A 24,643-nucleotide genomic window follows, 5' to 3' on the forward strand; every position below is an offset into this window, starting at 1 on the left:
TCTCTCACTCACTCGCTCGCCGTGCTCACCGGCCGTCGTGCTCACTGCTCATCGCCTCATCAATCTCACTCTCTCGTGACTCCCTCTTTCTCTCACTCTCTCGGATTGAAGCTCAACGGTTCAGCTTCAGCCAGGTATTCTTTCTCTACCCTCACTCTCTCGAATTGTTTTGCATTTGATGGAGAATATCTGAAACTTTTACATGTTTTGATGCACTCACACACACACACATATAAAGAGGAAAATGAAATAGAGATAGGGAATAGAATCTTGACTTAAATTGCCAATTTTTGTAAGAAATGAGAACTTTAATGTTCATATTCTGAAGGAGAAATTGGAGATAGCAAAATGAGGGGCTTTGTTGATCGGTTGATCCTTGTTTCTCTGATTTGTGTTGCTGGTGTTGCAGTGAAACATGAGTCTGAAGGGTGTGTGTCATAATAAGTGTTATTTTAGAAATATTGGATTTATAAATTTTTGAAGTCATTTGTTCATTTTTTTTTTCTCTTGGATATGCGATTAAGTGTACTTAAGTTAAGATATGTGATTTGTTCATTTAAGATATGTAATTTGTTTGCTCATTCACTTCATGCAAATTAAATTAAATTAAATTTTAGCCACTGCATTTGATTGAATATGATTACATTTCATTGAACAGTAAACTATGGTTGATCATCATAGTTCAGCTGCTACTTCTTCTGCTTCTGTGGCCTCTGCCCCTGCAAGATCAGAGGATCCCGCATGGGCTCATGCCCGTGCAGTGCCTAACGCAAAAAATAACACTATATGTTTGCATTGTAATAAGTTGATCAAAGGGGGTGGTATTACTAGACTTAAGTATCATCTTGCTGGGATTAGGGGTCAAGTTGAATCGTGTAAAGTTGTTTCATCTGATATTAGGTTTCAAATGAAACAAATGATTGAAGAATTAAAAAAATCTAAAGAAACTAAAAAGAGGATTCAGTCAGAAATTGGGAACCCATATGGTGATCCATTTGATGTTGATGAGGAGGAGGAGGAGGAGGATGAGGTTAGGGTTGTTGAAAAGAGTCCCCCTCAAACATTAGGTAAACGAAAATCTAGGGGAAAGGATGTTGACATTGATATGAGTCAAATAAGAGTAAAGAAGAAAATTAAGAGTTATTTTGCTCCTAGAACAACCCCTGGTGCTCAACCCTCTATAAGAAGTGCTTTGGCTACAAAAGCAATGATTGATAATGCAAAAATGAATGTGGCAAGATGGTGGTATCATTCCAATGTACCCTTCTATGCATCTCAATCACCCTATTATCAACCTATGATAGATTCCATTGCTTCTATTGGGCCGGGATTTAAGGGGCCTTCTTTTTATGAGTTGAGGGGACCCCTTTTGAGAAATGCTGTGCATGAAGTTAATGACTTTTTGTTAGATATAAAAAATGATTGGAAAGTATATGGATGTTCAAGGATGTCCGATGGGTGGACAAATCAAAAAACAACCAATAATGAATTTTTTGGTGTATAGTCCAAGGGGTGCCATGTTCTTGAAATCTATTGACACTTCAGGCCTTACAAAGGATGCTGAAACGTTGTTCAATATATTTGATTCTGTTGTTCAAGAAATTGGCGTGGAATATATTGTGCAATTGATTACGATAATGCTTCGCCTATAAAAAATTTGGAAAAAAATTGCAGCGAAGTATGGTACTTTATTTTGGTCTCCTTGTATATGTACTCATTGCATAGACTTGATGTTGGAGAATCTTGCTAATCCTAAGTGGTTCCCTCTTGTTGATGAAGCAATTAAGAAGGCAAAAAAGATAACAAAGTTCATTTACAACCATGGAGTTGTTTTAGACTCTGATGAGGCAAGATTTTACAAATGGAAGAGAGTTATGTCGTCCTGCAATTACAAGGTTTGCCACTAACTTCTTAAGTCTACAAAGCATGCTAAGGTTCAAAAAAGAGCTTAGACAAATGTTCACTAGTGATAAATGGCTTTCATGCCCCCATGCTAAGACCACCGTTGGGAAGGAGATTAGTAAAATTGTTTTGGAAGATTATTCGTTTTGGTCTCAATGCAAGCACATAGTGAAAGTTAGTGAGCCTTTAGTTAGAGTACTTCGTCTTGTTGATGAGGATGAGAAACTTGCTATGGGGTACTTGTATGAAGCAATGGACAAAGCAAAAGAGGAAAAAAAAAAAGAAGGTTAAAGAACAAAGTTTCTTTGTATGGACATTATATTAGAGTTATTGATGCTAGATGGGACAAACAACTTCATAGTCCTTTGCATGCGACGGGTTGCTTTCTTAACCCTGCAATTTACTTTAGGCCTTCATTTAAAAGGCAAAATGAAGTTCAAAGAGGGTTGCTAAGCACTCTAATGAGGTTGGTTCCCGATCCTGACATTCAAGACAAAGTAAGTTCACAACTTGATGAGTGCAAAAAGTCAATTGGTGACTTTGGCACATCACTAGCAATCCGCCAACGAGAGAGACTAAATCCAGGTAAACATTAATAATTTAATAGTATTTCTATTTGCTTTCAATATGTCTATTTATCCTTTATTTTTGTTATTGTAAGATTACATGGGCAATGCTTATTTTATATTTTTATTTGTTATTGTAGTTTCATGGTGGGAGCAATTTGGCCTTGGAGCTCTTGATTTACAATCATTTGTCATTCGTGTGCTTAGTCAATGTTGTAGTGCAACTGGTTGTGAGAGAAATTGGAGCACATTTGAATATGTTCACTCAAAGAAGAGAAATAGATTGGAACATAAGCGAGTAAATGATTTGGTCTTTGTCCATTATAATTTGAGGCTTCGACAAAGGTAAATTTATCATCGTTACTCATATGTAAATGAAATGTACTTTCAAATAATTATAATTTATAAAATGTTACTAATGTTTAATAATTTCATTGGTAGGAACATTCAAAGGAATAAGTATGCATTAGATCCTATAAGCTTGGATAACATTGACTTGATGGGAGATTGGGTGGCTGAAGAACCTGCACTTCTTAATCCAGATGACATAAATTGAGATTGTCTTAATGAACCAGCAGCCATAGTGAATGTGGACGAGGATGCTGAACTTGAAACTATTGATGTTGATAACAATGATGATGATGACAACAATGAACATGACTTGACAAATTTTCCAATGGGTGTTGGTAGTTCTTATGGGAGTTCTTTTGATGATGAATTTGATCCTTCTCTCATGGATGATGATGAGGAGGACTGATATTATGTTATAAATTTTATTGGCTTATTAGTTATTAATTATTATGGGCTTATGTAATGAGTAATGACTTGTTATAAATCTTCCTATTGTTTGATGTTGTATTGAGGTTTAAGACATAAGAGTTAAGACTAAATGTTTTGTATTATTTGATGTTTAGTTATTGTCTTGTAAATCTTCTTATTGTGTGATGTTAAATAGATGTTATTATTGATATTTAAGACTTAAGAGTTAAAACTAAATGATTTGTATTATTTGAAATTTAGTTATTTATTTATTAGAATTGACAATTTTATGTTTTACAAGAATATATATATAATTTAATTTTTAGAAACCCGAAACACCTTAAAACGGTACGCCGAAATCGGCCGGTACCGAAATATTCCATTCCACTGGACAAACCGAAACGGGGTCCGAAACGGTATTAATAACAATGATTTTAAGTGATGAGTGACGAAAATTGAGTGAGGAGTGATAAGTGAGGAAAAAAAAAATTCCAAACAGGGCCTTAGTATTCATGTTCTTGGCGGTATTTTTTTTTAATATATTTTTTTTTTACTAGTCATGTTCTTTTCAGTAAATAAGCCAATATCCACGTTACCATCACTGGACTTTTGACCAATCAAATCTAATTCAAACCCATGAACTAATGACTAGTTTCATTCAATGCACAAAATAGTTTAATAAAATGTTTTTTTTTTCTTTTTTGCCTTAAATATAAATTGATGATTAAGGTAATTTTAATAGGCACTTACCATGACTGCATTTGTATAAAAATATGGTGATGTGACAATATTCTAATGGAGTATTTGAATCTCAATTCAAAATATATTTAATAACAATGGCACGTAAAATTATGAGGCTTCGAAAACTTTGGTGGCATAATATTATAAAGTCAACTAAAAGTCAAACGTTTGCAATTTTATATATAAATAAGGGTGTTTAGGCCATTGTAGCTGGTTTTGGGAGGGCTTTTTGAGCCACACTGATGTTGTTGGAGTCCTAGAAACACTAATCATCTTTGCCATCATTGGATAAGCTTTTAGATGCAGTTTTTGTTAGCATAGTGGTCAATTACCACTAGTAATGGCAACGGGTCAGGTTCAAATTAGGTTTCTTTATGCCTGAACCTGCCCCGTTACCCGAACCTAGACCGTGTAATAAACAAGGTTTCTTTGCGGGGCCCAAACCTGCCCTGTCAGGCCCCGTGAGCCTCGTTCAAGCAGGTCAGTTTTGGGCCTAATCCACAGCCTAAATCGTGGCCCAATCAAAAAAGAAAAAAAAAAAAAGAATTAAAGCCTATACAAAACAACCATGACAAAATCATTATAATAGATTAAGCATCCATAAATCAAGATTACCTATTAAGACAGAATCAAGATTACCCACGGATTAAAATAGAACCCACAGATTCAACAAAGTCCACAAAAAGCATATCGGAGTAATATGGTGGCGTCAAAGAGAGAACAAATGAGAGAGAGAGAGAGAGAGAGATCAAATCAAATCTCATATTGGAGCTTGATTTGAGGAGAATCTTAGTTCTCAAAGTCAAATGATTTGTTTAAGTTGTATAGTTTATATATATATATATATATATATATATATATATATATATATATATATATAGACACACACGGATGTGTGATCACCAATAAAAGTAATTTATGGCTCTTGTCAATTGAAGATACATTTGGATTATTATTATTTTAGCTTATTAACTTATTTACGTTTATACAATTTAAAAAAAGAAGAAGGCATAATTGTACCTTTTTTTTTTTCTCTCTTCCAGGCTGAAAAAAAAAAAACACCTGATCTAAATGTGTACCATCTATTCAACAAGTTATGTTTGAGTGCAAGATTAGCACTGTTTTTAGACCCAGACCGGACAAGGAGGTCGGATCGTAAAAATCAAAAACCGAGATGAAACCGGTTTTTTAAGCATAAAGAGTCGAATTTTTTGTTAATTTCGTGAACCCCTAAAACTGGGGTTGGACCGCACGAACCGGTAGCAAGAACCGTGCGGTCCAATCCCTTAGCATTTTTATTTTTTTATAAAAACAACTTAACACAATTTTATTCTACTTAATTAAATTATCCATCTTGTACAAGGAATAAAAAAAAATTATAATTACAATCCTTCAAAGATATTCAACTTTACTTCAAAAATTAATCATAAATTTTAATGTTTTAAAGGTTATTATTTTATTTTATTAACTTTCTTATTTAATTATTAAATATATGCTTGATAATCATTAAATTTCCCTCACATATATAGATATATTAGTCAATTTTGCTAGTTTTATAAATTTAATATTTATATTTAGGCTTTAATTAATTATTAAATTAATTATCACATCATCACAGTTCGACCTTGGTTCGACCTCAAAAACCTTGAACCTCTCCCTTTTACGGTTCAATAAACGGTCCGGGTTTCAAAACCATGAAGATTAGTGCAAGCTCACTTTATCAAATCAAATGAAGAGGTTATGGGGTGGGGAATATGTTTTTCTTGCCCCGCTCCTCCCCGAATGTATATATATACTTATATTATGTAATATATATTAAACTTAATTATACATATAAAGTATTTTTTTAGTACATATCCTAGTAATATTGTACACATTCTGATGCTATTTTCAAAAACCTTTGTCTCTAGTTTTCTTTCAGTAATCTTATGGTCATCATTTCTCTTCATATTTCATCTTTATTTCATCAATGCCAAGGTTATTTCATTAGGATTAATAAAATATTTCCAAACCACTCCAAACCCAACTTGCCTTATTTTTCCCGCTTTGAAGAAAAACAAAGTGGGGAAGGGGTACCCATGATCCAATCCTCCCCATTGCCATCCCAAGACTCATAGTCCCATATCATCCAATATAACTAGGGGTGGCAATTCGTGTTCGCGTGTCGGGTTCATGTCGTGTCAACTCTTGAGTATCCAACTATATATGTCAATACTAACTTGACATGTTTATTAAACGGGTCAAAATTCCTCAACCATAACAAAACCCATTTATTAAACTAGTCAGTCGTGTCAACCTGTTTATCAAATTTTATCAAAATGAAAAAAAAAAATTTATGAAAAAACAAACAAAAAAATATTTTTAATATAAAATTCAGAATTAATGAGTAATTGCATCACATATAATTATTCAAAATTAAAGTATATCTAAATATCACAAATAATCAATCACAATATGTCAAAAAAAAAAAACCACAACAACTAAGAAGTTCATATACCTTGAGTTTGATGGGTATATTAGTAAAATGTCTTTTAATTAAATGGGTCAAATAGGTCAAATGGGTTCCATATGTTGAACACTAACTCAACCCATTTATTAAATGGGCCAATTATGTCAACTCAAATATGACACGAACCCATTAAACTTCAACCCATAACCTGCTAATTTTATGTCGTGTCGTGTTGGGTTCACGGGTCGTGTCCAATTTTGTCACCCTAAATAGAACCTTCATTATATATATATATATATATATATATATATATATATATATATATCTCTCTCTCTCTCTCTCTCTCTCTCTCTCTCTCTCTCATAATATGGGAGATCCATGTCCAACATAATCAATTGAAGTCATGATCACCAAAACAAAAAGTTTAAAGGTTAGAACTTTGAAGACATCCCCAATCAATAAGGAGATGTGCAGTCCTTGTGCTCCGTAAGTTATAAAAAAAACACACACACACATGTAGTCCAAAACCTCAATCTAAAAGCCCAAAAGCAGGCAATATTGGGCCAGATCAACCAGCCCATCATTTCCTGGGCGTTCCACATCGGCCCCACTTTCCTTTCTTACTCGACGCTGACTCCTCTCCCATCAAATAAAAAAAAACCAGAAAAACAAAATCCACGCGTCAGAGAGAGAGAGAGAGATAGAGAGAGACAGAGATTTGTGAAGGTGGTAGAAGAAGAAGAAGAAGAAGAAGAAGAAGAAGAAACACAGAGACAGAGAGAGAGAGAGAGAGAGAGAGAGAGAGAAAAGAAAGATGATGTCAGGGGGCAATTACACAAGCTTAGATAACCAAAAGGTCTCAGGATCTGTTCCTGTAAGTGTACTCGCTCATTTCTTCTCTTTTAATCTCTATTTCTTTCTTATTCCTTAATTTTTACCTCCAATTTAGTTTTCTATAAATGCTAATATGTAGCATTTAGATCTTAATCTCTCTCTCTTCTTATTTTGTTGCAGGCTGTACCAGATCCAGGCCAAGTCACCGTCAAATTCGCAGGTAAAAAATGAAACGTTTTTTTAAATATTTATTTATATATATATATTTTGTGTATTAGGCTTTTTTTGGCTCGGTGGACTCCCTGGATTAGTTTTGTAAAATTGCAAGATTGAATTAATTTTTAATGTTGTTAAATTTGTTTTTGAATGAATTGAAATTTGTAGATTCAACTCTTCAAACGTTTCCTCCATCCGGAGCGCAAGGGAAGATCTCCGGTGCTTCTCGCCCTCCTCGAGATGCTGATGGTATATATCGTCATCTGATTTTGTTTGAAATTTCATTACACATTTTGGTCTCCAATGTATATAGACAAGGAAGAAAATGAGCTGCTGAAAAAAACATTTATTGGTGCTGGGTATGCCCCTAAATTCGGGTAATCGAATCCAAATTCAGAACTTGCTATGATCAAATCATACAAAGCAAGTCTGAATGATTATGTTAAGTTGATAACTAAACAAATCATAAGGAACACGCAGCAAAAAACTAATCAAAGTGATTGAAAAATTGCACAGATCAGTTCACAATGTGCATAGATCTATTGTCAAAATTCACAAACACATAGACCAAATTGCATTTTTGTTTTTCCTTTGCAAGGGGTTGAGTTTGAGGTCATGGTTTCGTTGCTGTACAAGTGCTTGAGTTGCAATTATCTATAAATAAATAAAAATAAGCTAAGATGCACAAAACAACACACAATGACACTAAACACACAACAGGAGATGGACACTGCGACTAGAAAAAATCTTTAAAATGAGGACATGAAAAAATGGGGATACATCAGTAAATATATGCATATTATATCATGCTATGTATTAGCCAATGAGTTCTAGCTAAACTAGGAAAATGGCACCTCTTTGTGGGTTCAAGGGTCATCAGGTGCTTGTGTAGTAAACATTTATTGATTCGTTTTTATTTAAATGATATGATGTTCATCATTTAGACATTAACAAATGAAGAAATCAATTTTAAGTGGCATAATTGATGCTAGGATTTGTTCAGACTTCAAACCATGATTAAGGATGATTGTTGTGTTTAGTACATTTCTCAAATTTTACTGTGTATATTTTATTTGAAGAGTGTCTCAGGAGTGTTCATAAAGTGTCAGACCTGAGACACAACACCTTTGTTTATTGTTTTTGTTTCATGTAAAAAGGGTTTAGATGGTTGGGTTTCACCATGTAGAACTTGGTGCTCATGTTCTTTTGTAGTAGCCAACTGCTTTTTAGTGTTTGTTTGTTTAATCTTAAAATTAGTTTATTTTGCTTATTGGGTACAACCTTTTTAAGCATTACTTTCTAGGTACAGTTTATTTGAACCTCACTTATTAAAACAGGTCTCCACAAAATTTCAGCCGTATCTAATGGACAGGCATTTAGATGTGTTTTTTTATTTGTTTAGGGATGTGGTTCTAATTTGTGAACTGGATCTATACGGTAATGGGAAGAAAACTTTTGTACACACGCTCAAAATGCTTTGGATGAGCTAACAAAGGGTTGAAATAGGCACAATAAATTGCAAATGAGCTCTAGCTCAAAACGCTCTCCTCCCCTATAAGAATTGGAAGAGTGAGGCTGTGGGTTCCATAATCGTTTTGGGTGCGTGCATAACTTACCAATAGACAAAAGGATAAAAAAATCAGGATAAGCTGAGGGTTGGGTGTTGTAAAACCAAAATATGGCATTGAGATGCAGGATGTCAGCAGAAATTCTAGGGTTCTTGGAATTAAACATTAGGGCTTAAAAGATTTTTTGATGATTAAAAGATTTCCATAAGGTGAGACTACTTATGAAGAAATAAAAGTATTCACATCTGATTGTGATTATTGAAATTGTAATGAAATTGAATTTACTTATAAAAAAAAAAAAAAAAAATTGCAATGAAATTGAATTACTGAAGGGTGTGGAAAAGTGAGAAATGACTGCCAGTATCATGTCGGTAGTTTCATAGGTTTTACTCCTAGAGAAGAAACCATTTCACTTTAAGCGGCTTTCTTTGTGTTTCTTTAGGCCGGCAGTGGTGAAAATAAGTACCAGCTATAACATTTGAATAAAGTCAGTCATTACAATATTTCTAGATTTTCCATTGACATATGAATATCCATTAGAAGAATTTAAAGACAGTCATTATATTGCTTGTATCTGATTCAGCTGCACCCTATCGACATCCAATCAATCTTGACCTTAAAAGTTAAAAGAACTTATCTGGACCACACATTACTTACTAATTAGAGCACGATTAAACACTGAAAAATCACCTACTTAGCTAGACACACGGCACCATGAAGAGTGCCTCACTATGGTTTTTTTGAAACAGTACTGTTGCATTAAGAGCAAGTGTAGTAAGATTTGATTTGATTTCCACATGGGGCATAGAACTTTCCACAAAATTGGAACTGCAGGCTGAGTGGCTGACTCAAAGTGATTGAGATCAATAGGCAATGTGTATTTAAATAACAGACCTCTCCTATTAGTAATGACATTGTTGTCAACTGTCAACAGGGTGATTGAAAGAACATTGATGGAAATTTGTGATTTAGTGTTTATAGGACCACAAATTTATCAGAAATAATCTTAAATGGTGTAGGTGTGAGAATAACCCATACAACCCACCCATTATGCTTCAATGGTAAAAGTGAGAGCCTAAGCTAGTAAGATGTAAACCCAGACAGGTTTGATCCCTAGCTGTTGCATCTGAGTTGCAATTACCTGATGTGCAAGCTTAAGGGGGGACCCATGTCCCGAGTTTTCTCTGGCCATCACAGGTCTGAAGGGCGCGTGTTGTTTAGGTCTCGGTTATTGCAAAAAAAGAAAAACCCATACAACTGATCTTAGAAGAACTTCGAATAGGGGGAAAAAAAACTAATCTTAGAACTATGGCACACTGTCAATATTGCATGTCCCGAGTTTTCAGCCCACACCAGTTGAATTTACTTTCTCATACACCTGGCACTGTCAATATTGCATTTGTTATCAAATAATGACTACTGATTAATTTCAACTGGTGCAGATACATTTTCAAAACCTGTAGCTGGTTCTGATGAACCCCAGCAGAGTGGCTGGTTTCGGACATTCACGGTTGCTGCCTACAAACCATACTTTGATGTTGACACTTCAGATGTTGTGGAGAGAATTAAAGATTCACTCTTTCCATTTAGGGGAAATTTTAATGAAAAAACTTCTAGCAATCCAGATTTGTAAGTAGATTTTCTGTAACTTCACTAATGATTTATCTTTGAATAAAAATTTAAATTGGGATCTACTGCTTAATTTCTTCATAAATTGTTGAAATCATTTTAAATTTGAGGAAATAATGAAAATCAAGTGTTTCACTTTTTTGATACACAGTGTCATATATATATATATATATATATATATATATTATATGTATGTATGTATGTATGTATGACACTGTAAAATTCTGTTTGGCATTTGCTAGTGGTGCAACTCTCATGGTCTGTGCTTGATAACACTGCATGTATTTTGTTTCTCAATATATTTGTTTAAGTAATAAATTCTGTAGCCATACTTATAAAAAATTATAAATTCTGTAGCCATAATTCATTGAGGTTAATCATGAAGTTATGGTCCATTCAGTAGCAGTATTTTTATCTACATTCACCCTAAGAATGAACTATCCTTTGTTTCACGGGATGGATTTCATTGACATGGGTAGATCAGAAGTGCTTTTTGCAGGCATACCACTCATTTCAAGAATCAGTAGCAGCTTAAAGATAGAATATTCAGCATTACAATAATCTCCTGTCATCTCTACACGAATTCTGACCATAGCTTTTCATCTTTGATTGGTATTACTATTAGCAAAAGTTTGCTCGATTTAATAATAGCTGTCTTGACTTGCTTACTGGCTACCTTCCTGATTTATCATACTTTTACTGGTGGATTTGGAGTTCTAAACTGGTACATTAGGACAACGGTGGCTTTCTCTTTTCTGCTTTCTGTGAACTTATAATAATCAGCATGTTTAAAGATCCATATTTTTATTCTGTTACAACTTTTAGTTTCAGATTTCCAATTATGATTTGTTTAAAAAAGTAGCACAAAATACCCTATTTGCCAATTCACCAAGTTATTGATTTTTGTTCGACAATTATTTTACATTAGTTGACAATCTTTCTCCTTCAATTATGAGATTAAGATATTCATTCTCTGTTATTCATGTGTTTATTGTATTTAATTTAAGCTTAATACATATCCATGTGTCCCTAATAGGCTAATATATATAAGTTGTAAAATTTAACTTTCTTTGTTGATCCTTTTCGTGCCTTTTGGTATTAATGCCTTGGTGATAGTGGGGTGTGTTTTTACTCACTAGGTGAATGTTGTTGTAGGTAGTAGCTGTGCTCATTAAGTATTAGAAGTTACTTAAGAGTTAGTTTCATTGCACTTATTTGTGTGCACCCTTCTCCCCTCATATGATAAAGGCACCTGTTGTATTATTTTAAATTTCAAATGCCATGCAGGTATGGACCATTCTGGATATGCACTACCCTCATATTTGTTGCAGCTTCTATTGGCACTTTTGTGACCTATGTAGCACACAAGCTGAAGAAAAAAGAATGGGATTATGACATAAATTTGGTAACTTGGTCTGCGGGAGTGTTCTATGGTTACGTCACTATTGTGCCTCTTGTATTGTACGTAATCCTTAAATACTTCTCAGCTCCATCTGGCCTTGTTCAGCTGTTTTGTCTCTATGGCTACTCTCTATTTGTCTTTATTCCAGCTCTGGTAAGTCTCTGATTTTCTTAACAAAATTTTCCAATAACACCCATTTTCCATATTAACACAGTCTTCAGTAGTTCGGTGACACTAATTCCTATACAGAAGAACCCATGTTTTGATATTAGGTTCACATGAAAGATGAGTCTTTCTATTTTATAATATGTTATAATGATGAGTCTGTCAATTTTTTAATGTTTTATAATGACCACCTTGTTTAGTAGCACAATATTCATGGCATATTCGGTAAATATTAGTGACTACTATTATTACTGTTTGGTTGCAGTGTCTCTCTGTTGTGCCATTGGAAATCTTTAGATGGGTTGTAGCAGGTATAGCTGGGTTCATGTCAGCTACATTTGTGGCTCTTAACCTCCGAGCCCACATTAAGTCAGCCGGTGAAAGGTGGTTCATCATAGTGGCTGGCATCTTTCTATTGCAGCTGGGGCTCTCTGTTGTACTAAAGCTCTACCTATTCACTGTAACAGTGTAAGGATGAACTGGTTATACCTCAGGTGGAATGAACAGAATTGTAGATCGAAGAAAAGAGTTTTTTGGTCCTTTGGCTTTCTATTCTTATGATTCATGGTAGAAATGTTATTAGCTGAACAAGACCTCATTGCTATTCATTGATCTGTATCAAATATAAATTCAAATGAATATTCTTCTATTGACACAGTTACAATCTCGTCACTATCAAGCTTAATTGAGAGGAAGAAAAGGGACTAAAGAAAATTAGCGGTAGAATCCTTTTGAGCTTGTGTACCATGACATACATATATAAAATATAGTTCTTTGATTGTAATTTTAAGCTCTATAATTTTGCATTTCTTATATGCTCCGTATGCAGCTTGGTGGAACAATGGTTATTGCTAAATATTAAACTGTTATACTTTGCTAGTTTCCTGAATCAATTATGTTAGTGCTTTCAGTTCCTGAAAATGTGATTTAGAAGCAGGTCGGGTGGTGCAACCTAGTTATGAAGTTGAAAAGGATCATTTTGTTTGAGTTTTTTTGGCTGAATACTAAAAAAAAAAAACTAAAACTAATTTTGAAAATGCAACATTTTTCAAACTATTTGACATTCTTCAAAACTTAGAGTACTAGCATCAAGTGTGCCAAATGTCAAATGCTAAATATTGGCATTTGGCACACCAAACATTAAAAAACCTCTCACATTAGATGTTCTAAATACTAAAAGATTTGGCATTGATGAATAGTCTGTTTCAAATTTGGATCAGTGTAGATCCTAGTGCTAAAAATAAATAATATTTTTTTAATTCTTTTTTCTCTCTTCTCATTATTTTATTCTCATTTTTCTCTCTACTCTCTCACTATCTCTTTTGGTGCCTCTCTCCCACTCTCAGATGGTCTCTCCTCAACCTTTTTATTTCTTTCTCCCAGCCCTTCTCTTTCCTCAGCCTCCGGCTCTCGTAGCCAAGTCGCTGCCTATGCCTCTGCCGAACTCTGCTCGATCTTGCATGTCATCTAGGTATCTCTAATCTTGCCCACCACCCCAGCTCTATTCGATCTCGCCCTTCACCATCTTGTCATCTAGGTCTCTCCGATCTCGCCCTCCATCATCTCGCATACTGTCAAATCTCTCTTCTTTCTCTTTTGGTGGTTGTGGCGGTGTTTTTTAGGGTGGTTGTGTGGGTTATGTTTGGTGGTTCTGTGCTTTTGGATGGTTGCAGTGGGCTATGTTTGGTGGTTGTGTTTGGTTAATTTGAGTCGTGGTTGGCTAATTTGGGCGGTGGTTGGTTGATTTTGGGTGGTGGTGGGTTTGCGTGGTGGTAGTGGTAGGCAGTGAGTAGTGTAGGCAGTGAGTTGTGGTGAGCTGCGGATGATAGTGTAGATTTTGTTTTTATTTATTTATTTTTGTATTGTTCGAGTTTTTTAAGAATATTTTAATGTATTATATATATTATTTTAACGTGTTGTATGAAATTATAAAATATTTGATGTAAGGTGAATTGTAAAATGGTTTGTTAAAATAAAAAAAAGTAACTTTTTGATGTGTGAAAATATAATTCTTTTAGAATAGCTGACGCTGCTTTTACAAATTCACATCTCGAAGATGCCATATCTAACCTTACAATCAATAAACAATTTTACTTGAAATTGTGCATTCAATTCACGATTTTGAGCTTAGTTGGTAGCACTGACGTGGTTAATTACAGGAGACATCACTTTGAATTTAGTCCATGTCGAGAAATAATGTCACCAATAATAACGTCTGCAGTGGTATTTTTATTTACTTTAATCAAAAGGACACATTATTTACTTAATATAACTTTATAGGTAAACAAAAGTCACTCAAGTGATGAAGAGTAACAATCATAAAGCGGACGTGATAGATTTGAAACATTATCATATTTATTATATATTAAAAAAAAGAAGTAAACAAAGGTACCCAAACCTGAAGGAATTGGTCTAAAGATTTTTAGGCCTATGTAAGTCATTAGATGGGAAGACTATTACGAGGATTAGTAAAATATTTTAAAAATTTTGAACATGCATGTCAAAAAAGAGAAAACCCAATCCACGCTAAACATTATATGTCAAGGGCTGGAACTGTTGTGATAACAAGTGCAACCCCATATATAATTTTTTTTTTTGGTTAATAACATATATAGGGCCGACTTAAGGCACTGTAAGGCAAATAACGACTAATTTAAATGAAGTCTATTATTATATTTTGAATATTAATAAAACATTTATTTAACTTTTGGTTTTTTTTTTTCATTTAAGATTTATTTATTTAGATGCAAAATTACAAATTAAAACAAATATATCGTAGTACTCAATGACTGTACAACTAAAATAAACACTATCTATTGTGTGAAGCAACCAAATACTAAAAAATTATGATAGAAAATTTTAATAAAATTATATATTTAATATCTCTAAATAAAATTTGATTATAAATTTATTTATTAGTGGGAGATCAATGAGTTCTTTCAATATTTGTGTGGGAGATTAATAAGTTTTACAATCTAAAATTGAGAAAAACAAACAATCTTTGCCACATTCAATGAAAAGATTTTTCTTTTTGGGTTTTCTAAGATAAAAAAATTACTTTTTTATTTATTAGTGAATATTTGGGGGCCTTTTTTCATTAGGGGCTTTAGGTGGTTGCCTACTTGCCTCTCTCTCTCACACACACACTTAAAAAATTGAAGTTTAGACTTCTGATAGTTAACTTAATTCCTTTCAAGAATTATACAAAGCGACCTAAAATGGAAGTCTCTCTCTCTCTCTCTCTCTCTCTCTCACACACACACACACACACACACTCACACACACACACACAGTTAAAAAATTGAAGTTTAGACTTCTAAAAGTTTTTTTTTGTTGTTGTTGAGAAACAGACTTTTGAAAGTTAACTTAACTCCTTTCAAGAACTAAAAAAACCGACCTAAAATGGAAGTAACTAACTAGCACACACCTATGACCCCTCCTAAGAATCTCCACTAGTCTCTCTAAATTTTTGTTCTATTTGGAAAGTGAATAGTTACTTTTAATTTACATTTTGTATGCCTACTTTTTCAAATATATTTTTCAATAAACTTTCTATCATTTTTCTACTTTATTTAAATATTATTTCTCTATTATTTCTTTATTCTTTGGCTAAGACTAAAATGAATTTTAGTCAAACTAAGAGGGTGCAATTTGTATTTTAGCATTTTTTTTCTTTTTTACATCTTGTTTTTTCTCCTTCACACATGTATCCCCACTCTTCTCCATTTCTCTACATTTCACTATCTTCTTCTGTCTATCTTCATCTTATTTTTCTACCACTTCATCTAACCCAGTGCAATTATCTTTAGTTCTCTCTCTCTCTCTCTCTCTCTCTCTCTGAGAACGGAGAATGAAGACTAGTAGAGGACGGAGGCAGTAGAGAGAGTCACTCGAAGGATAAGGGCCCGTGAAGATCAGCATTCAATGTGCAAAGCCGCGTTGTTTGCTCTTCCACTATTGATGACATGCGGCCTAGATGGGTTAGATTGACTTCTTTTTATTTATTTATTTATTTCATTAGTTTAACGAGAAAGCTTGTGTTTGTGTTTCAATTGCATCTCCCTCTTGAATTTAGATACGTTTGAGAGAGAGAAAGGTGGCGGGTTGTGTTTGTGATTTGTATTTGTGAGGGTGAAAGGGTCAGGGTATCTTCTTGGGCCTTGGGCCTGGTCTGAGGGTATTAATTTGTCCGAGGAGGGTTTATTGGAAGTAACGGTACCGAACTTAAAAGGCCACAGGCAAACTGTGGCAGGAAAAGCTGAGGGAAATAGTCCGAGGAGGGGTAACTCCTCGGCTAAGTGAAGTGAAGGTCAAAAGGTACAGCATGGTGATAAGAGTGACATTCTAAAAAGTCTCGTGGAGGAAGAGGTATTTCCCAAGGGCATAGAGAGGAAGAACAAATGAGAAATATCTTATAGAAAGCTGCTACCACTGCATTTAAAACTCTGCACCTACCTCTTTGGCCGTATTTATAGGGAAATGACATCTGAACAGTAGTGATCACCTTACAGCTATTGTTTGAAGACTTTAAGAGGGCGGTGGATGGGACAAGTATCTGGGTCATGGATTTGATCCATACGTGGAAGATGGAGGGAAGAAGGAGAATGATATAAAAGGAAAAGAAAGGCATTCAAGAGGAAGGATCGGAGAAGAAAGAGAAAAACACTGTCGCCACCACCCTAAAGTGTAATCTATCTTTAGAACAAAGAAAAGTAATACAAATCGTTCTCGGCATACGTCCGAGGAGACTTTCTGCTACGTAAACATCTTGTTGCATGTGAATTGCGGCTCTAGCTTATCATTTGTGTTATCCAATATCCAAAAAACCTAGGTTTCAAGCCCACTCTTTATAAATTTCATTGTATTGGGCTTTTTGGGTCGGTTCCCTTCACACTGTTGGGTCTAGGTGCGAATTGTGACCTTAAAATTGGCACCGTCTGTGGGGAACCTTGTGTTTGAGGAAGGGTAACGTGATGGCAGGCTCGGGTGCACACCATGCAGAGTCTTTGGGATCCCAACATGAAGACCACTTCCAGCATCTTGAGCGAGAAAGAGATCGGGAGGGCAGTGTGCATATAGGGCACACCACTAGGAGTCATTCATGGGGTGGAAGCAGAATTCCTCACGAGGATGATGCTAGGGCCATGTAGAAAGAGATTGAACATCTGAAGAAGAAGCTGCGTCATGCGAGATAGAGACGAACACCCTTTTTTTCTGACCCTTCTTCCGAAGACTCCCAAGGTAGTAATTATAGGCCTAGGTCAAGGACTCCTCCTAGTGAATCTTTCTCATATGAAGAGGATGATCTTCATGGTCGAGAGGGCAAGAAGTCTTCCTCCAGGGGCTTGGGAAATGATGCTATGAGTAGGGCGTTGCACCAAATTTTCAAGTCACATTTCACATGTAGGGTGGAGAAAGGAAAGCTTCCTCGACGCTTCACCCAACCAAATTTCACTATCTATAACGGCCGAATAGACCCTGTAGAACATGTGAGACATTTTAATCAGAGAATGGCGGTGCACTCTAAAAATGAAACTTTAATGTGCAAAGTCTTCCCCTCTAGCTTGGGACCTGTTGCAATGAGGTGGTTCAATGGCCTAATAGCAGGTTCTATCGATTCCCTCATTGAACTCACTAGGGCCTTTGGATTTTGTTTCATCACCTGCAGTAGAGTTCCTCGGCCTCTGGATTCATTGTTGTCCATGGCCATGAGGGAAGGGGAAACCCTGAAGACATACTCTGACAGATATTGAGAGATGTTTAATGAGATCGATGGTGACTTTGACGAAGTGGCGATCAATACTTTTAAGGTTGGTCTGCCAACTAAGCATGACTTAAGGAAATCTCTGACCAAGAAGCCTGTAAGGAGTGTATGTCAGCTCATGGGTCGCATTGATGAGTATAAATGGGTTGAGGAAGATCAGCAGCAAGGTAAGGGAAAAACAAAGGTTATCCCTTAGGAGAGGAGGGATTTCAGGTCGGATAGATACAATAACAACAGGCCCCGGAGAGATTTTGCTGGGCAATCTGGTCCAGCCCCTTCTTAGGTAGTTAATACTGTGTTTCGTGAACCTATGCAACAAGTGTTGGAGAAAATTTGTCATGAACCATATTTTAAGTGGCCCAAAAAGATGGCAAGGGACCCCATGAAGCGTAATCAGAACCTTTATTGCCATTATCATCAAGAGAGGGGTCATACCACTGAGAATTGTAGGACCCTGTGGAATCATTTGGAGCGGTTAGTTAAGGAGGGTAGGTTAAAGAAGTTTCTATATCGGCCCAATGGGTAGGGAGATCATTTGGGTTTGGTGAATCAGGGTAACAATGCTTCAAGGCCTCCCTTGGGTACAATCAATGTTATTTTTGCTGCTCTAGGTAGGACTGGTTCTCGTCCTTTCAGGGTGATGTTTGTGGCACGAACCTTTGCCGAGGAGTCTAACTCTGAGCCGAAGAGGATTAAAGGGAATGTCCCACCTACTCTGAGCTTTTCGGAAGAAGATAAGATCGGAACTATCCAACCCCATGATGATGCTTTGGTGGTCACCTTGAGGATAGAGGACTACGATGTGAAGAGGGTAATGGAGGACTTGGGCAGTGGTGCAGATATTATGTATCCCGACCTGTACAAGGGGCTGATCCGAATTTCATTTGTCACCACTTGAATGTCAATCCGGCTGTGGTGCCGAGGAAGCAACCACCTCAGCGCTCATCTAAAGAGCATGTTAAGGCTATCAAGGAAGAAGTACTTAAGCTCAAAAAGGCTGGTACTATCAAAGAAGTGTTTTATCTAGAATGGTTGGCTCATACAGTGGTAGTGAAGAAGAAGAAGAATGGGAAGTGAAGAGTATGCGTGGACTTCACAGATTTGAACAAGGCTTGTCCTAAAGATTCATTTCCAATGTCTTGTATCGATCAGTTGGTAGATGCTACTGTCGGGTATCCTCGGATGAGTTTTTTGGATGTTTTTCAGGGTTACCACCAAATACCCTTGGCTTTGGATGATTAGGAGAAAACAACCTTTGTTACTCCTACATGGAACTATCATTATAAGATGATGCCTTTTGGTTTGAAGAATGCAGGGGCTACCTATTAACGGATGATGACTAGGGTGTTTGAGCTGCAATTGGGAAAGACTATTGAAGTGTATGTGGATGACATGGTGGTGAAAAGTAAATTGGTTTCCATGCATGTAGCAGACTTGAATGATACTTTTCAGATGCTACGAAGGTACAAATTGCGCCTTAATGCTACTAAGTGCTCGTTTGGTGTGGGATCTGAAAAGTTCCTGAGTTATATGATAACACATAGGGGAATTGAAATTAACCCTGCGCAGGTCAAGGCAATTAATAGCTTACAGCCTCCTCGGAATCCTAAAGAAGTTCAGAGATTGACAAGGATGACTGCTGCCCTCAACCGGTTTATTTCTCGGTCTCTAGATAGGCGCAGGCCTTTCTTCCAGTTACTTAATAAGTGGAAGGGGTTCGAATGGACTGAGGAGTGTTCTCTAGCTTTTCAACAGCTTAAGGAGTATCTTTCGCAACCACCCATTATGTCTCGGCCAGAAATTGATGAAGTTATGTTCGCATATATTGTTGTGGCTGACCATGCTGTTAGTTTGGTTTTGATACGGGTTGAAAATAACGTATAGAGGCTAGTTTATTACGTGAGTAAATCTTTACATGAGGCCGAGGTACATTACTTGCCATTGGAAAAGGCGATCCTAGTGGTGGTGCACGCTACACGTAAGCTTCCCCACCATTTTCAATCTCATACAGTTGTTGTTTTAACTCAACTTCCTCTTAAGTCTATATTACGAAGTGTTGACTACATGGGAAGGATTGCTAAATGGGGCACCATGTTGGGGGCTTTCGATATCAAGTATATGCCTCGCACCTCTATGAAGGGTTAAATCCTTGCTGATTTGGTTGCGAAATTTGCCAAACCCTCATTAGAGGAAAATGCCAAAAAGTTGGACATAAATGAAAAATCAGTTGGCATGATCACGTGCAAGGAACCTTTGACATGGAAGGTGTATGTTGATGGAGCAGCAAATCAAAGAGGATCTGGTTTGGGACTAGTCTTAGTGTCCCCTAAGGAACTTACTTTGGAGAAATCCTTGAGATTGAGATTCTCGGCCACTAACAATGAAGCAGAATATGAAGTTCTACTAGTGGGAATGGATATGGTTCAGAAAATGGGTGGAAAAATGGTGCAAATATTCTCAGATTCACAATTAGTCGTGGGCCAAGTGGAAGGGACATTAGAAGCTAGAGATCTAAGAATGCAAGAATATCTAATCCAGGCCAGGTATTTACAATCAAAGTTTAAATTTTTTACCTTATTGCATGTCTCAAGGAGTATGAACACTCATGCTGACTCCCTAGCCACCCTTGCAACATCCTTGGCACAAGGTCTACCATGGGTCATCCTTATTGAAGCTCTGTGTAAAACTACTGGAATGAATAATGACACCCTTCGAATTCATCAAATTAGGGTGGGACCTAGTTGGATGGATCTTATAATATCATTCCTTAAAAATGATATCTTGCCTGAAGAGAAGTCTGAGGCAGGAAAAATACACAGAAAAGCACCTCGGTTTTGGTTGTTTGAGGATGAGAAATTGTACAAACGCTCTTTTTCAGGACCATATTTGTTGTGTGTACACCCTGAAGCAACAGAGTTACTTTTGGAAGAGTTATATGAAGGGATCTGTGGCAGTCACATAGGAGGAAGGTCTTTATCTCATAGAGCTCTTACACAAGGGTATTGGTGGCCCAATATGCAGAGAGAAGCACAAGATTACGCAAAAAAGTGCGATCAGTGTCAGAGGTATGCTCCCAACATTCATCAACCAGGGGGTGTCCTTAACCCTCTGTCTAGTCCTTGGCCATTTGCTCAGTGGGGCTTGGACATTGTGGGGCCTTTCCCAAAGGCAACAGGGAATATGAAGTGATTCCTTGTTAGAACGGATTATTTCACTAAATGGGTTGAAGTGGAGTCATTGTCAAACACCAGGGATGTGGATTCGAAGAAGTTTGTCTGGAAAAACACTGTCACTAGGTTTGGAATCCCTCATACTCTTATTTCAGATAATGGCCTGCAGTTTGATAGTAAGGCCTTCAGAAGGGATCTGTGGCAGTCACACAGGAGGAAGGTCTTTATCTCATAGAGATCTTACACAAGGGTATTGGTGGCCCAATATGCAGAGAGAAGCACAAGATTACGCAAAAAAGTGCGATCAGTGTCAGAGGTATGCTCCCAACATTCATCAACCAGGGGGTGTCCTTAACCCTCTGTCTAGTCCTTGGCCATTTGCTCAGTGGGGCTTGGACATTGTGGGGCCTTTCCCAAAGGCAACAGGGAATATGAAGTGATTGCTTGTTAGAACAGATTATTTCACTAAATGGGTTGAAGTGGAGTCATTGTCAAACATCAGGGATGTGGATTCGAAGAAGTTTGTCTGGAAAAACACTGTCACTAGGTTTGGAATCCCTCATACTCTTATTTCAGATAATGGCCTGCAGTTTGATAGTAAGGCCTTCAGAAGGTATTGTTGTGATCTAGGCATCACAAATAGATATTCCACTCCAACTTATTCGCAAGGGAATGGGCAGGCCGAGGCAGTAAACAAAGTTATAGTTAGTGGGCTTAAGAAGAGGCTAGATGATGCTAAAGAAAGGTGGGTGGAAGAATTGCCGTATGTTTTGTGGACGTATCAGACTACACCTCAAAGATCCACTGGAGAAACACCATTTTTTATGACTTATGGAGCTGAGGCTGTAATCCCATTGGAAACTGGGTTTCTGACACTGAGAACGAGCTCCTTCATTCATAGCAGTAATGACAACTTACTGGAAAAAGCCTAGACCTAGTTGAGGAGAGGCGAGAGAATGTTATGGTTCAACTAGTGTATTATCAACAAAAACTCAAACATGGATATGAATCCCATGTGAAGTTAAGGCCACTAGCCCCTAGTGATTTGGTGTTAAGGAAGGTCTTAGGTACTGCCAAGAACCCAGCATGTGAAAAATTGGGACCTAACTAGGAAGGACCTTATCGTATCACTTCAGTAGCTGGTATATGGGCATATTATCTTGCAAACTTAGATGAAAAAGTTGTACAACGTCCTTGGAATGTAAATAACCTACGAAGGTACTATTATTAATGAAAGGCACTTCTGCCATCTTAGTTCTGTTATCATTGAGTTGCGTTGATTATTAGTTTTGTAAGTATCAAACAGAAACTCGGTTATGTCTTGCTTCTCGGACCACATACCTTGTAGAAATTGATATTTTTATTAAATGTTAAACAGAACCTTAGTTACGTCTGGTCTTCGGATCATCTACTTTTGGGAAATTAACACTTCAGTTCATTTTTGTAAGTATCAAACAAAAACTTAATCATGCTTGGCTCCTTGGACACATACCTTATAGAAATTAATATTTTTATTAGGTGTTAAACAGAACCTTAGTTATACCTGGTCCTCGGATCATTTACTTTGGAGAAATTAACACTTCAGCTCATTTTTTCTAAGTATCAAACAGAAACTTAGTCATGCCTGGCTCCTCGGACCACATACTTTGTAAAAATTGATATCTTTATTAAGTGCTAAACAAAACTTTGATTGTATCTAGTCCTCAGATCATCTGGTCCTCAGAGCTTTGGCTACATTTAGCTCTCAGACCACATACTTTGGTAAGATTGTTGATTTACTTTGTGCTTGAGTTTCACATAAGGTCTTGTTTCAGGCCATATTCCTCTCGTTTTGGGTTCATGTATATTTTTATGTACCTTAACTACTTGCTATTGCACGATAAATAATATAATTCCAACGTACAAATTATTTATTAAAGGCATAAGTCCATAAAATAAAATTATCTCCATGACAGATTGTTGCTATTACCTAATGCATTAGTGTGACTTACACTGTTCATTTGTGCACCAAGTCATTCATGTTACATATACAAATTGTATTAAGATAAAGGGTAGAACATTGCTAGCAAGTGAAATCTGTAAGAAATTAAAACTCAAAATTGAACTTGTCATTACAATTGTATGTGGTTACATTGGAAATAAAAACACAGGACGAACAGTAGTAGTGAACTTATAAAAACAAAACTATCTTGAAGTCAGACAAAAAGTGGAGAAAGAGTCCTAGGTTGTTTATGTCTTGGTTTTCACTGGAAGGTCTTTTGTGAACTTTACTTCAGCTGCCTTTGTTTTGTCCTTCTCCCCTTTTTGTTTGGGCCTAGTCTCTTGGGATTTGGGGGCCAGTTCTTTGATGAGGAGGGGAGCATTTGCAGATTTGGTCTCAGGCAGGGTTACAATTTGTTTTCCTTTGCCCCTTGCCCCCAGTGGAGGATCACCCTGGTCAATTTTTTTGCTCAGACCCTTATCAGTCTTCTCACCCTGGACTGTAGCCTGGTCAGAGCCTGTAGACGCTTTAGCGAGTGGAAGAGAGCCCTGGACAGTTGAGGGTTGGGTAGGAGGCACTGACTCAAAGGCAGTTGGAGGAGGAGGCAGGGCTTCAATCACACGGACGTCTGGGGGAATCCACATGTTTTCGGCCTTTCTCCATTCTGAGGTAGCAGGGACCCCAACAACATTAAGGGCTTCTGTCCATACCTGTTGACAATAATCCCTGCACACGTCAGCGAGTTCTTCAGCTAGCCGAGTCTCAGCCTCTTCAACCCCCTTATTGTAGGAAGCCAGTGAAGCAGCATCCACAGTCTCCTTGATAGTGCGGGCTGCTTCTTGGGACTGAGCTAGCTCACCCATCAAGCACAAAATGTCTTTTTGGGCAATGGCTAGCTCTTGTCCTTTGTCAAGAAGCTGTTTGCGTTGCTCCTTTGCCTACGTCTCGGCTGTTTTAAGCCCAGCCTTAGCACTCCTCCTTAACTGCCCCTCTACTATCAGCTTGGCAGTAACTTCTTTCTTCTCCTACTAGGTTAGGCCCAGAGCTCGTTCAGTCTCAATCCTGACCTTGATCTTGGCATCAGCCTTGTTCTGAGCATCTTCTATCCATTTCTCAGCCACAAAAACCTCCTGGATAACCTGTGAGAAGGTGGTGAATAAGTACATTGTGACAGGAATAATAGGAAAGTACATATGAAAAAGTTTGTACAAAGAGGATAGTAAAAATAACAAAGTAGAAATAGTTGAATGACATATACCAAAGCCAAATATCTTTTTAGGGAAAGGAAGAGTTGTGGTTGCCTCATGTTCTCTAGGGTGTCCATGTCCTTTGGTAAAAGGAGGGGCTGCTCCAGGGCTTCAGCCAGGTAGTGAGTGTGCCTTTTTTGGAATTCTCTTATAGAAGAGTGGCGGGAAATGGGAGCCCCATCAAACTCCAATAAAGGTGACCAATGAGATTGAGCTTGGCACACCTCAGCCAATTCATGGCTATCCCTAC

General features: G+C 36.9%; 3 protein-coding genes across 3 annotated transcripts; all 3 read left to right on the forward strand.

Moving 5' to 3' along the window:
* The first annotated feature begins 664 nt into the window (after positions 1-664).
* On the forward strand, positions 665-3,024 carry LOC142628782 (uncharacterized). The gene is made up of 6 exons (XM_075802820.1): positions 665-1,439; positions 1,726-1,895; positions 1,999-2,138; positions 2,243-2,487; positions 2,609-2,813; positions 2,910-3,024. The coding sequence occupies exons 1-6, from the start codon at positions 665-667 to the stop codon at positions 3,022-3,024; spliced, it is 1,650 nt and encodes a 549-aa protein (XP_075658935.1).
* Positions 3,025-7,078: 4,054 nt separating this feature from the next.
* On the forward strand, positions 7,079-13,015 carry LOC142628244 (uncharacterized). The gene is made up of 6 exons (XM_075802308.1): positions 7,079-7,291; positions 7,432-7,471; positions 7,636-7,716; positions 10,478-10,664; positions 11,952-12,219; positions 12,497-13,015. Exons 1-6 carry the CDS (start codon positions 7,232-7,234, stop codon positions 12,701-12,703), a joined length of 843 nt encoding a protein of 280 aa, XP_075658423.1. The 5' UTR covers positions 7,079-7,231; the 3' UTR covers positions 12,704-13,015.
* Positions 13,016-19,387: 6,372 nt separating this feature from the next.
* LOC142628783 (putative mitochondrial protein AtMg00860) lies at positions 19,388-19,879 on the forward strand. The gene has a single exon (XM_075802821.1). It carries the CDS (start codon positions 19,388-19,390, stop codon positions 19,877-19,879), a length of 492 nt encoding a protein of 163 aa, XP_075658936.1.
* Positions 19,880-24,643: the final 4,764 nt, after the last annotated feature.

This window comes from Castanea sativa, chromosome 3 (assembly GCF_040712315.1).
Source record: "Castanea sativa cultivar Marrone di Chiusa Pesio chromosome 3, ASM4071231v1".
Lineage (NCBI taxonomy): Eukaryota > Viridiplantae > Streptophyta > Magnoliopsida > Fagales > Fagaceae > Castanea > Castanea sativa.

Excerpts from the sequence above, each read along its gene's own strand:
- LOC142628782 (XM_075802820.1), top strand. The coding sequence starts at position 665 with ATGGTTGATCATCATAGTTCAGCTGCTACTTCTTCTGCTTCTGTGGCC. Across the intron at positions 2,488-2,608 it reads ACGAGAGAGACTAAATCCAG|TTTCATGGTGGGAGCAATTT; the intron begins GTAAACATTAAT and ends TTGTTATTGTAG. Across the intron at positions 2,814-2,909 it reads AATTTGAGGCTTCGACAAAG|GAACATTCAAAGGAATAAGT; the intron begins GTAAATTTATCA and ends TTTCATTGGTAG.
- LOC142628244 (XM_075802308.1), top strand. The coding sequence starts at position 7,232 with ATGATGTCAGGGGGCAATTACACAAGCTTAGATAACCAAAAGGTCTCA. Across the intron at positions 7,472-7,635 it reads AGTCACCGTCAAATTCGCAG|ATTCAACTCTTCAAACGTTT; the intron begins GTAAAAAATGAA and ends TGAAATTTGTAG. Across the intron at positions 10,665-11,951 it reads ACTTCTAGCAATCCAGATTT|GTATGGACCATTCTGGATAT; the intron begins GTAAGTAGATTT and ends AATGCCATGCAG.
- LOC142628783 (XM_075802821.1), top strand. The coding sequence starts at position 19,388 with ATGGTGGTGAAAAGTAAATTGGTTTCCATGCATGTAGCAGACTTGAAT.